The sequence below is a fragment of the Vitis vinifera genome, chromosome 6 (genome assembly GCF_030704535.1).
Source record: "Vitis vinifera cultivar Pinot Noir 40024 chromosome 6, ASM3070453v1".
Taxonomy (NCBI): domain Eukaryota; kingdom Viridiplantae; phylum Streptophyta; class Magnoliopsida; order Vitales; family Vitaceae; genus Vitis; species Vitis vinifera.
The window spans coordinates 306,841-319,053 of NC_081810.1; the positions used below are offsets into that span (position 1 = coordinate 306,841).

At 35.8% G+C, this 12,213-nt stretch overlaps 2 protein-coding genes across 4 annotated transcripts; both read left to right on the forward strand.

Moving 5' to 3' along the window:
• The first annotated feature begins 112 nt into the window (after positions 1–112).
• LOC100245017 (uncharacterized) lies at positions 113–7,925 on the forward strand. Its single transcript, XM_002285732.4, has 5 exons — positions 113–559; positions 857–1,050; positions 3,892–4,207; positions 5,626–5,721; positions 7,561–7,925. The coding sequence occupies exons 1-5, from the start codon at positions 464–466 to the stop codon at positions 7,594–7,596; spliced, it is 738 nt and encodes a 245-aa protein (XP_002285768.1). The 5' UTR covers positions 113–463; the 3' UTR covers positions 7,597–7,925.
• A 1,811-nt stretch (positions 7,926–9,736) lies between these two features.
• LOC100250148 (E3 ubiquitin-protein ligase SIRP1) lies at positions 9,737–12,074 on the forward strand. 3 transcript variants are annotated; one of them, XM_002285730.4, is made up of 3 exons: positions 9,737–9,974; positions 10,133–10,214; positions 10,770–12,074. In XM_002285730.4, exon 3 carries the CDS (start codon positions 10,802–10,804, stop codon positions 11,906–11,908), a length of 1,107 nt encoding a protein of 368 aa, XP_002285766.1. In that variant the 5' UTR covers positions 9,737–9,974; positions 10,133–10,214; positions 10,770–10,801; the 3' UTR covers positions 11,909–12,074. The 3 variants fall into 3 exon arrangements, with proteins under 3 accessions (XP_002285766.1, XP_059593290.1, XP_059593289.1); XM_059737306.1 differs by having other exon boundaries at positions 9,829–9,978; XM_059737307.1 differs by having other exon boundaries at positions 9,825–9,974; positions 10,133–12,074.
• Positions 12,075–12,213: the final 139 nt, after the last annotated feature.

The window sequence follows — 12,213 nt, forward strand, 5'->3', positions numbered from 1 at the left end:
TCCTAACTGCATTTTAGCCACGTGGCAAAAGAGTTGGGGTACAGACCAGTAATACGGACTCCATATTCATTTTCCCAAAAACAAAATTGGTCGACTGTGCAAGGCCCCACAAAAAGATAGCTACACCCTAGGGATTTTGATCGTACATCAGACCAAAACATCTCCGGCCACAATCCCAACGGTGCCTCTCTTTTCTAACGCGACAGATCATTGGTGGGACATAGTAGTGTCCCCGACTCCCCCACACCCAATCAAACCATTTTATTTTCTCAATCAAAAGTAAAAAAAAAAAAACAAGAAAGTTGAAAAACACTCCCTCAAGCTACTAATAAAAACAGATTATTCATACTTGAATCGTGGATTTCAGATTCGTTTCTTCAATGTAGATGCTAGGGTTAGGGTTTTCTTCGTTTGACTTTGTTGCAAAGTGTTGGGAGGTTTGGTTTCAAACTGAATCGGATATATGATGCTTTGTTCTTCATTCAGAAGTCGGATACAGAATTTTCTTCGTGATTATGATAGGCTTCAGTTCTTCGCTGTTATTCTCATTTACATTCAAGTATGTGTACTTCTTTTTGTTTCCTTTTTCTTTGGATTTTCGTAGAATTTTCTGAAACCAGGGATGTTGCAAACGCCATCGTTTGTTTTCTTTTTTTTTCCCTTTTTCTTTTTTTCCTTTTTTTATTCTTCAAATTTTGGAAAATAAATATTAATTTCAAGAAAAAGAATTCAGTTTTTTCATTGATCTGAAACTAGAGTTCGTTTGTTTGTTTGTTGAGTCAATTTTGGGATCGTAATTGATAAGTTGATCTGGTCTCAGAATTGTGCTGATTGAACGTTTTGATGTTTTTTCAAGATTGGCTGCGCTTTGGTTGGATCTCTTGGAGCATTGTACAATGGTGTTTTGCTGATTAATTTGGCCGTTGCTTTGTTCGCTCTTGTCGCAATTGAGAGTAGCAGTCAGAGCCTTGGCCGAACTTACGCCGTTCTGCTTTTCTTCTCCATTTTGCTCGACATCTCTTGGTTCACTCTCTTCTCTCATGAGATATGGTGCATTCCTAATCTCTTTTTCTTGTTTAATTTTTTGTTCTAATACGCCTGAATTATTGGAAATCACAAATCGAGCTTTCATTCTTGCAAGTTAAACATTTCTTTTTCTAGTAGGGGATGACAAGTTAGTATTAGAGGTTGAGTTGTTTCTTGGTATATCTCATAACCGTTCTGCTTTTAGGTTTTTTTTTTTTTCTCCTTTTTTGCTAATAATTATGTTTATACGAGTACAGGTTGAAGATAACGCATTGCCATCAATAGCTATATATCTTTGTGTTTGTCCTTCCCAGGATTAAAAATGTAAACTAAGCCCAAATATAGGGAAATAAATGACCTGAAATCCTTATAGGCTAATAAAAGAAAAAAAAAAATGCCACCAAGTTCATGATGCAACTCTGACCTTTTAGTTATACCACTCTGTTAGTTTCCTTCCTTTATGGCCTCAAGATTTTGGAGAGAAATAGCATTGGAAATTGCTATTCTAGCATATTCTCAGTATTCTAGTAGTTCTACATTTTTAAAAGAAAAATTCATGTATTTTTGTTCCTTTCCTTTGTCACTATTGATTGAAAGTGCTCTTCAGCCTTGCTCTCCATATCTTTGACCAATATCTCTGCATATAACTTCTGGGTTTTGGCTTTTCCTATGCTATCTCATTTGAATTTAATAGGCAGATATTGGTTGCTTCAAGTCATCAAGCAAAGGGTGTTAACTGCATTAGATGGTTGGGTTCCAGTCATCAAACATGCTAGTGACCTTTCTTCTCTACTAGTTTGGATTTTGAAAATCTCCAATGACAAAGCTGATAGGTGACAGAAGTATCTTGGGGCCCAAAAGATTTCCTAGTGGAGTAGTCTAGTCTGAGCAATGATAAAAAAAGGAAGGTGGTCCAACATTGGGAGTATGATGTTTAAGCACAGGTTCTTATAGTTAAATCTTTTTGCAGGTTCCTTTTTGTATTTGAAAGTTTTCCAGCATAAATAACTAGAAATTTATCCCAAGAAAATTTGGCTTATAATATAACCTAGTTTGAGTATATAAGATGCTCATCAAATAATACTTACGACATAAAACAAACACAGGCTTTAGAATAAGCTGTGTTTCTGTTTCTGTCAGTCTGTCTATAAGTTAATAAAGCAAAGTTCCATTGCATAAGCTATGTTTCTGTTTCTTTCAATCTTTTTCTGTGAGTTAATAGGTGGACAGATGGATGGATTGATCTATTTGTCTTTGAATCTGGAAGAGAAATCTGTGTTTTTATGAAAACTGCATCATGTGTGGTTTTTCTTCTTCTTCTCTATTTGGCTAATCCTCACATCCATAATTAACAAGACAAAGAAAGGATGGATTTAACATAGGAAGCTCAAGTAAATATTTGAGTCTCAACCAAATTCTGTGTTTTTCAGAAAAACCTTGCATGAGAAGAAAGAAAGGGTTGCCTTTTCACAGAAAACTAAACTATGTGTGTAAGAAATAAAGAATTGGCTTTTCAACACAGAAGAAGTACAAAAAGAAGAATATGGAGAAGAAAATTATTTGTTTGTGACAAAACTATCTATTTAACTCTGAGACCCCCGTCTATGTGTGGCAGCAAAAACAAAGGGTAAGAGACCTATCTTCCTTGATAAGATCCAGAAACCCAAAGGAAGGGGAAAAGGATCTACTAATTTTGAGACATCAAGACCTATCATCCAGGAAATTTGAGAAATATAGATTTTTTTTATATGAAAACCAGAAATATAAATCTCACGCAAACAACAGAGGAACAAAGTTCTTGAATCTCAATGTTGCAGATTTCTTAAAAAAATCTAAAATCCTAAAAGGTGGTTTTGGTAGAAAAGAGCATCATATTAGCAATATAAGCCTCTTAACTTTTTGTGTATCTGAATAAACAAGGGAAGAATTTTTCAGAGAATGATCAGTGTAACATGGATCATCTCACAAACAAATTCTGGATATATCTCCATTGGAATCTGGGATGATGAAAAGATCTGGTTATTTCTAGGAAATTGCTTCCCAAAGGGATCTATAATTTCCCTACAAGACTTTTTGCAGCTAACTGTTGTTCTGAAGAGTATATTTGCTTAAATCACATAATGTCCAAGAGTATCATGCCATTTTGCCATGAGATCCCATTTCTTCAACTCCAAGCTCAAGACCCTTTAATCTCCCAAATGATAAAATGGTCCTTAGTCGCTGGTTTTACAGGTTTACATTAAAGAAAAAGTTTCTTAGATATGTATTGTCAAGTTCTGTAAAATAGTAATTAAATCTGTGTTTCTTACCCAAATCATAAGAATCCATGCTATCTGTCTGCAGTGCATAACACTTCCTACAAATTGATTGAACACACTTAAAATTGCATCCTTGCAAATAGATTGAGAACACTTCAAATTGCATCCTTATCCGTTTGACGCCCAGATCATTTAGAGGAAAAGATATGTTATTTTTGTTTTGATATATGCTTTCTTGTTCCTCATTTTTTTTTCTTTCCTTTAAATCATTACTATCAACCTATCCACCATCACAATTTTAACTAAAATTCTTACAAGCTCTAATCAAGTTTGCAGCTCCTAAGACGTTGTTTTCATCCTTAAAATATAATAAATCCTAGTTGATATTGCAATATTGACCTCAAACAACCATGATTAGTGAAAGAAATCAAGTAATGCTATCTGCATTTTTGCATTGTCACAATGTTGTCTTACCAGCAAACTATTTGTGAGCATAACCATTGGATAATCACATATCTGATGGAGTGAACTTTTATATTTTCTGTAATATTTGGCTGTGGTAATTGTTGTAATTTGTTGTTTGACAAAGACATATTTGTGAATGCAGGAACATTTCTTCTAAGGATTTTGGCCACTTTTTTATCTTTTCAGTGAAACTCACGCTGTCAATGGAAATTATTGGGTTTTCTGTGAGATTATCTTCCTCATTCCTATGGATTCAGATGTACAGGTTGGGGGTTTCATATGTAGACAGTACAGTTTCTCGAGAAGCAGATTTTGATTTAAGAAATAGTTTTTTGAATCCTACAACTCCTACTATAGTTAGACAATCCTCAGACTCCGATGAATTTTTAGGAGGCTCTATATATGATCCTGCTTATTACTCATCACTTTTTGAAGATGGTCATGGTAATCAATATGAGGTAGGGTATCCTCCATTGACATGTAAAAGTATATGCATATTTAAGCTTGCTTAGATGCTTCTATGTCAAAAGTTTCTATCAACTTATTGGGTTGAGATTTTATTGGCTCATTGTGCTTTAATTTAGTACTTTTCAAGTTCATGCAACTTGCCAATGAATGTTTCAGTTCTGCTTTTGTTTCTTGAATTCCTTCTTCTTTGTTTAAGGGCATACTTTTTTGGGCCATTTTTGTTACATTGACAAACTTGTATGTTTTACCAAAAGGAAAATTTGGGTTTCATTTATAATGAGATACTTTATGGATAGGACAATAAGACACAAACTAGTGTCATAAGTCTTGAGAGTTTGGTTTTGCAGATTTATGCATCAGTAACTTGGCCTAGTATACCTGTGAATTCTTATGGAAATAAACAGAAGATGGGTTATAACATCGAAAGAGAAAAGAAAAATCAAAGAAATTACTAAAAACATTAAAAATTAGGAAAATTATAGGCTACGATAGCATTATAAAGCTGAGCATTCTAGGAAAAGCATTACTAAGTCAAAGGGCTTGTTTGTGTTGCAATAAAATGAATCATGGTAAGTTATGCATTTTCAATCAAAATTCCATCAGATTAGCCAAATTGCTGACTCAGTTCTGGAGAATAAATTCTCTGATTATATTGGATTTTTAAAATTTCCAAAAGCAAAGTTTTTCTTTCTTCTGAAATGTGTGAGAATGACTAGTGAATCTCACTTATTTTTATTCTCGACTGGAAGCTGAAAATCTCACACCTTAGGTCTGTCTAATCTATGTAAAGACACTGTGACTGCCTCCTGCCTCCACTAGTATCACCACAGGTACTGCCACTGCCACAGTGCCATAACCACTTCCACTACCAGGCCCATTGCCACTATTACCATCTGCTCCCTCCCCCCAGCCGTGTGCCTTCAAATGACTACAGTTGTGATTCCTGATGCCGCCAATTGTAGCTTACCACTGCAGCCATTGTTATTGTCCACTATTAACTATTATCATCACCATTAGCATTGCTGGCTAACATCACCAAAGGCCTGCCAATGTCACATACCCCGCTACTGTCATGCTTATTGACAACACTGGATCATCAACTAACATGATCATGATCGTGACCACCAACTATGTTGCTTGAGCTATTTGCTGATGCTGTCTCAACCATTGGTGCCACCTTCACCTCTGCCTTCTGTGCCACCAACAAACTATCATTACCAATCACACAATTCCTGCATAATTTGCCATTTTATAATCAGGGAATTACATTTTTCATTATAAATGTAAATCTTGATTGTTATTCATTTTTTACAAGTTCTCTTTCAAACTTGTAAATCTTGCTTGCTATTTATTTTCATTATAAATAAGTGTCTATCAATTTGAGGCCATTCTTGTGATTGGAGTGCAGGGTCAGAATTATATGGCTGAGGTTGGCTCTACGTCTGCTGCTGGATCTTCTCCTCAACTGAAAGCATCCATAGGCAGATCTTTCCAGGCTGTAGATGTGAGTAACCATCCACTGTCTTTAATTTCTTATATACCTCTGGTCATGATGTCAATCTATAGGATTTTTGTGTTCCATGAGATTTTGATCTTAAAATTAACCCCACCAGACACCATGGTCAAATGGTTATCTTGAATAGTACCCATTATAAAAGAATCAAGTAGGTGGCTATGGTTATGACACAAACAAGATCAAAATAAACCCGAATTCACCAATTCATTGTCATTTCCCACAATTTTGTATTATTTTTTTAGTCTTATTCATTGTCATTATCTCCCCAGTATGACTGAAACCTGGAATCAGTTTAAACCAAACCCAGCATTCTGTCTCCAGAACCAAAGGATCTCTGATGCAGATCAAAGACAAAGTTGAGTGTTAGATTGAGGGAGAAGTTTATTTTTTCACATCATATTCTTCTTATTCTATAACTTCTATTATAAGCATGCTAATTTGAATTATTGATCTAAAATGGTAGTTTCTAACCTTCTGAGCCTCTTATAACAAGCCCTTTATTTACCTATCAAAAAAAAAAAAAAATTTACCCATGGGGTGTCCTAATTCTTGTCACAACTATGCGTGCAATGCATATTGATGAATTTTCATGTTCAATTCAATTCTGAGTTTCTGATATGCTCTGAACCTACAAGTAGTATATTTAAAAGAGATGGCTATAGTCATTTTTCTCCATGTTTTCGATATTGGAACTACATTGTGTTCACATTTAACTCAATTAGTTATCCTGTCTTCCTCATAAGAGTCAATATTCTCATTTAACAAGAAAAGGAAAATGTTTTCAATGCCCAGGACTATTAGTAGATATGTTGTATTTGTCTGAACTTGACTTGAGTACCTTGTTCTGATTAACCTGAGTGACCCCAGCTTAAGAAATCTTTGGAATGGTGGTATTCTATGTATTGGTTGGCTTTAAGGTAACATGACTCCGACACTTCATTTTTGAAATAGGTGTTTGAGTTGATGGTTTGAGATGGCTATGATTTTCAAACTGCATTTGCATGGGTTATGTTTAGTTCTTGGAAAGTACTAGGGAAAGAAAAAAACATCGAGGAAAATAATTTTTTCATGTTTGTTATTATTATGGAAAATATGAAAGAAAGTAAAAAATAATTAAAATTAATAAGAAACTTATATATTTTTAAATTATTTAATCTCTTTATATAGAACAGTTAAATAAGTGAAATGAGCTTGAAGTAAGATATAAAAATAATTTATTAACTTTAAATCTATTTTTTATTTTCTTTCACTTTTTCTTTCCTTTTGTTTTTATTCTTTATTTTCTTTTCTGTGCATTTTCCCAAAAACTTTTCAAAAACCAAACATAGCCATGTAGTTCCATGACCAGCTATGAATCTTCCAAATAGGATCATCTGCTGATTTCATTTTAGTCATCCAGTTTTACAATCCACACTGCTGCCTCTGCTTTTTGCTTGCTTATCTCATATGCTGCTTCAGTTTTCCTAGTTTCATTAGCAAGGGAGCAGAGAAAATTGTTTGTGATTGCCCTGCTTTTATTCATGTCAATTGTAACTGAAGCACTCGGGTTAGAAATTCCAAGCCCCACCATTTTTTTGGTCTCGATCACTGAGTTGGTATTTGTTGGCATGATGGATTTAATCGTGGGTTCTGTCATATGCATCTAAATTTTGCTGAATTATTAATCCTCAACAAGAACATATCTTGTGTAATTGAAATCTAGATTGACTGAAAAACTCCATTTATTGTAGTGTCAATTCATGGCCTTATGTGCTGTTACTGTTTTCAGCCCAGTTAAGAAGCTCATTGCTTTTCATTATTGCTTATTGCTATACTCCATGTTTGCAGGTTGAGACTGCCATATGCAATCGGCAGAAGAACTGAATTCGAGTTGGGGGGAATGAAGAAAAAAGAAAGAAAGAAAAACGAAGGGAGATTTTAATGGGAGTATGTCATGTGTGAAATCTACGTGCTTGGCCCCACTCCTCGCACGCATCCATTTGTTTTGAGATTTGGTTTAACTCCATGCGGCCAGGGTTGCGACGGGGGAAGTGGGCTTTGTACAGTCATCATTTTTTGTTTCATTCTTTTTTCCAGGACAAGTGCTGCTAATATTTCATTGTGTAAAAGAAACCCGTCCTGCTTATCCTCCTGCAAGGACTCGTAAATTCCAAAGGTTTTGCCATATTAAAAGTCATTATTTCACTTTCTAATCATGTACGTTAAACGCGGATCGGATCAGGACCTAAATGTCACATGCACTCACATTGGCATGTTGGGGTAGGTCTGCACCTGCACCGCTACTTGAGCATCCTTTCCTGGTGAAGAGGCCCAGGTTGGTGCACGTCTCTTTCCCTAAATTTGAAGCTCAGCTCTTACACTTTTTACCTGTTTCTCAGCCAGCTCTCTGTTGATTGTTTTTTCAATTAACAGAGGATATGTACAGAATGGCTGTTAAAAAAACTATTGAAAAAGTAACGTTGTTTATGGGACTTAGTAACGTTCTTTTGAAACAATGGATTCATAGTAAAAAACAGTTTTAGTATGTTATTGTTGACTTGGTCATTTTTCATATTAAGGAAAAAAAAACTAATTTGGTTTCTACCATAAATTTCTTGTTTGAAAAGATGAATTTTTTGTAAAATAGAATCTTGATATCATGCTTATCTTTGAAAATGACAAATTCAATATAAAAAAAACGAATTGAAATTTGTCTTTGAAGTATTGATATGAACCACGTTTTACACGACTTCGAGTTTTGGGTGGTAGTTTGTTATCGTATTTTAATATTTTTTTTTTAAAAGGAAAAAAAAAAAAAAAAGAGGGAAGGTTAGAAAAACATGTAGTGGTTGGGTTAACCATCGGGGTGAATAGGTGGAGATTTTGGTGATAGGGTGGGGAGGTGTTGGGCGTTGTGGTTGTGGGATTTAATGGATGATGAGAGCAAAAGGAGGTGGGGCTGAAAGGGTGTGAAGGCCACGTGATGTGGATGGGCAATGTAACGCATAGAGAGAGCAGCATCGTGGAATGCGCACTAAAGAGCAAGCAAATAATAATGAATTAGACAATGTTATTATCGTTATTATTATTTTTATCATTAGTATGTTTGTGTACATGAAATCTGTTCATCCACTACTCCCAGCTCGTTCGTTCCTCACTCTCCTCTTTGTATTTTTCTCTCCCTTTTGTGAGTCCAAGGAAGTGTCCTTGAAAGCCTACTTCCCTCTTTCAGTTTTATTCTGAGTAATTAAAATTTAGGATACAAAAGGTAACAAAATATGAACATGAAAAAGGTGTATACTAAAGTTTTAAGGGATTTTTTCTATAATCTATAATAATAATAAAAAAAAAAGTGTCATTCGATTATAAATTGTCACATATAAAATTTTGTAAATGATTTTATTTCTTTGTGTTTAAGTCTTGACAACATTATTCAATAGTACCACTAATTTGAAAGATGTGGGAGAATGGAATGAATTCACTTTTTTGACATGTCATATCGCCCCCTAATTGGTCCTTGATCTTTGGAGGCCAAACAGATTCGGAAAAAATGTGAGAGTGAAGCCTCAAGAAAATTGTGGCTATTCTTGCATGCTTGCGTGGCACTTTAATGACCGTAGACTGTACTCATCACTACAAACGTTACTCTCTGTTGGTTTTAAATAATAAACTCAATTTAATTTAGTTTAATAATAATAATAAGCGATTTAAGTATACTTATTTTATTTCATATCATATAATCCATAATATGATATGAATAACTCCTGTTATAACTTATTTCAAATATATTATATTAATAATCTAAATATAAATTATTAAAAATTTGATCATCTTTACTTCTCTAGCTTCGTTTTTATATTTAAAAAAATCGAAATGATTAAAAAAAATGTTTCAAATTCCAGGGTTTTGGTCTGTTGGAGAGGGGCCAATAGGAGAGTGCCAGGCTGCCAGCCCATCTAGGAAACGCGTTTTGGGAAAAGCAAATATAGTTAATTAATCAAATTATTACCCAAATAACAAAAAGCTTCTAAATTAAAAATAAAAACCAAAAAGGGTGTTGGGAGGACGCGGTTATGGGTTGAAATTGGTGACTGGTGGATCGCATCCATCCAAATTCAAAGCCACAGATTTCAGAAGAACAAAAGACTTTCTCTCCATCCCTTTGCACCTTCTTCCCTCTTCCCTCTTCCCTCTTTCCCCGTCCCCCGTCCCCCCTCCCCCCGTCCCAGCCACATCAGAAACAAAGAAAAAAAACAACTACTGTGGGTATTATTTTTTATTGTTAAATTGTTTGATTGTAAAAAAAGTCTGCTTCAACGTGTGAATAAATTGAGGGTTGCGTGTGAATATTGCTTCTTCTTGGTTTGTATGATACGATCCTCTGAATTTTGTTAGTTTTGCTTGTTGGGTTTGGTGGTAGGGGGTGGGCATTTCCAGCTGATTTTGTGGTGACTGCTGTTTGGATCGATCGCTTCATCTTGCGAGCTCTTCTTTCGTTTCAGGTAATCAACCCTTTGCTTGTTTCTTTCTCTTTTTTTTTTCTTTTTCTTTTTTTTCTTTTTTTGGGGGGGTGGGGGTGTGTGGGGGTGTGTGGTGGTGTTTCTGCTTTTGGATCTATTACATCGGCGTCTTTTTTTTCTTTTTTTTTTCTTTTTTTTTTTAAACATTTCATATATTCATCCATCCTTCTTTCTTTTTTCCTCTGATTTTTTGAAGTATTCCTCTGCCAAGTTGATCTGGGTGTTTCTTTGTTTAAGCTGTTGTTTCTGCTATCTGGGTTCATGGTTTATTATCATCTTTCTTGTTTTGTTGCTATTTTCTTGCCCCTAAATTGAAATCTTTCAATAAGGGAGCTATGGGGATGGGGTGGGGGTTTTCTTTTTTTTCTTTTTTTTTGGAATTTTTTTTGTGATGGTGGTGTTGGTGGGGTTCATAAGTTGGATCTGTGAAATTTTTCAAAAACAAAAATAAAAATAAAAATAATTCATTGGTTGTGATGTAGAGGTAGAGATTTGGGCTGTTTTATTATGTAATTTGGTGTTTGACTTCTTTGACAGATAAAAGGGGGTGTTTGGAAAGAGGGAATAAAATGGAGGACGCAATGGGAGGAAGATACTGGTGCCATAGTTGCTCACAAGTGGTGAATCCCATCGCTGAAGCAGAGCCCAAGTGCCCCTTGTGTCAAGATGGATTCATTGAGGACATCGATGGCACTGCTTCAAGGGATCATAATGACTCCGACTCTGATCTAGCTTCCGATCGAACCCTCTCTCTTTGGGCCCCAATCTTGTTGGGCATGATGGGTAATCCTCGTCGGCGCCGCAGATTCAGAAGAGAAGATATAGAAGATGAGGAGGAGGACAATGAAGATGGTGAGGGTCGTAGAGGAGGAGAGACTGAACTTGATCGGGAACTTGATTCCATAATCAGGAGGAGAAGGAGAAGTTCTGCTACTATTCTCCAACTACTTCAAGGCATTAGAGCTGGAATGGTCTCTGAATCAGAGAATTCTGAAAATGATAGGGATAGGGATAGGGATAGAGAAAGAGAAAGGGAAAGAGAGCGCCTGATTCTAATAAATCCTTTCAATCAAACTATAATTGTTCAGGGTTCTTTTGATTCAAACCAGGCCCAAAATCAGAATCAAAACACCATTGGCTCCCTGGGGGACTATTTCATTGGCCCCAGTTTAGATTTGTTGCTGCAACATTTAGCAGAAAATGATCCTAATAGATATGGGACACCACCGGCGCAAAAAGATGCAATTGAAGCAATGCCCACTGTGAAAATTAAGGAGAATTTGCAGTGTTCAGTGTGTTTGGATGACTTTGAGATTGGCGCTGAGGCAAGGGAGATGCCATGTAAGCATAAATTCCACAGTGGGTGTATTCTGCCATGGCTGGAGCTTCATAGCTCTTGTCCAGTCTGCAGGTTTCAGATAGCAGCTGATGAATCCAAGCTTGATTCAGATGCTTCTCCGAATGTTAGCAGTAACAGTAGCGAGAGGAGTAACAATGGCCATGGTAGCAGTGAAGAGGGAGATGGGGATGGGAGAAGTGGAAATGGCAGAAGGTCTACGTTCAGGTGGCCTTTTACCAGTTTATTTTCTTCCCAAGGATCACAAACTAGCAATGGGAATTCCTCATCATCAGGAGCAAATGCACCAGGGAGTGCATCTAGGGCGAATGAGAATTGAGTACATCTTACTTGACTTTTATCATCTTCTCCCCCTTTATGTTGTTTGCCTTGTGTACATATTTTTTTTTTTTTTTTCTTCACTTGCCAAACATGAATGAATCTTGAATGGAAGAACAAATTGTGATTATCGGGTGTATCTATACATATTTTGCCCTTGGATTTCACCTCTTCTTTGCTTGTACTTACGGCTGCTTTGAAAGGTTCAACAAATATTGTTAATGCGAATGGATTGATTATCTTCCTCTTTGAATTGGTAAGGAAGTGGACCAGACTCTTCAGCACCGAAGAGAGTCGTCTCTGACT

Excerpts from the sequence above, each read along its gene's own strand:
- LOC100250148 (XM_002285730.4), top strand. The coding sequence starts at position 10,802 with ATGGAGGACGCAATGGGAGGAAGATACTGGTGCCATAGTTGCTCACAA.
- LOC100245017 (XM_002285732.4), top strand. The coding sequence starts at position 464 with ATGATGCTTTGTTCTTCATTCAGAAGTCGGATACAGAATTTTCTTCGT. Across the intron at positions 1,051-3,891 it reads CTCTTCTCTCATGAGATATG|GAACATTTCTTCTAAGGATT; the intron begins GTGCATTCCTAA and ends TTGTGAATGCAG. Across the intron at positions 5,722-7,560 it reads GATCTTTCCAGGCTGTAGAT|GTTGAGACTGCCATATGCAA; the intron begins GTGAGTAACCAT and ends CCATGTTTGCAG.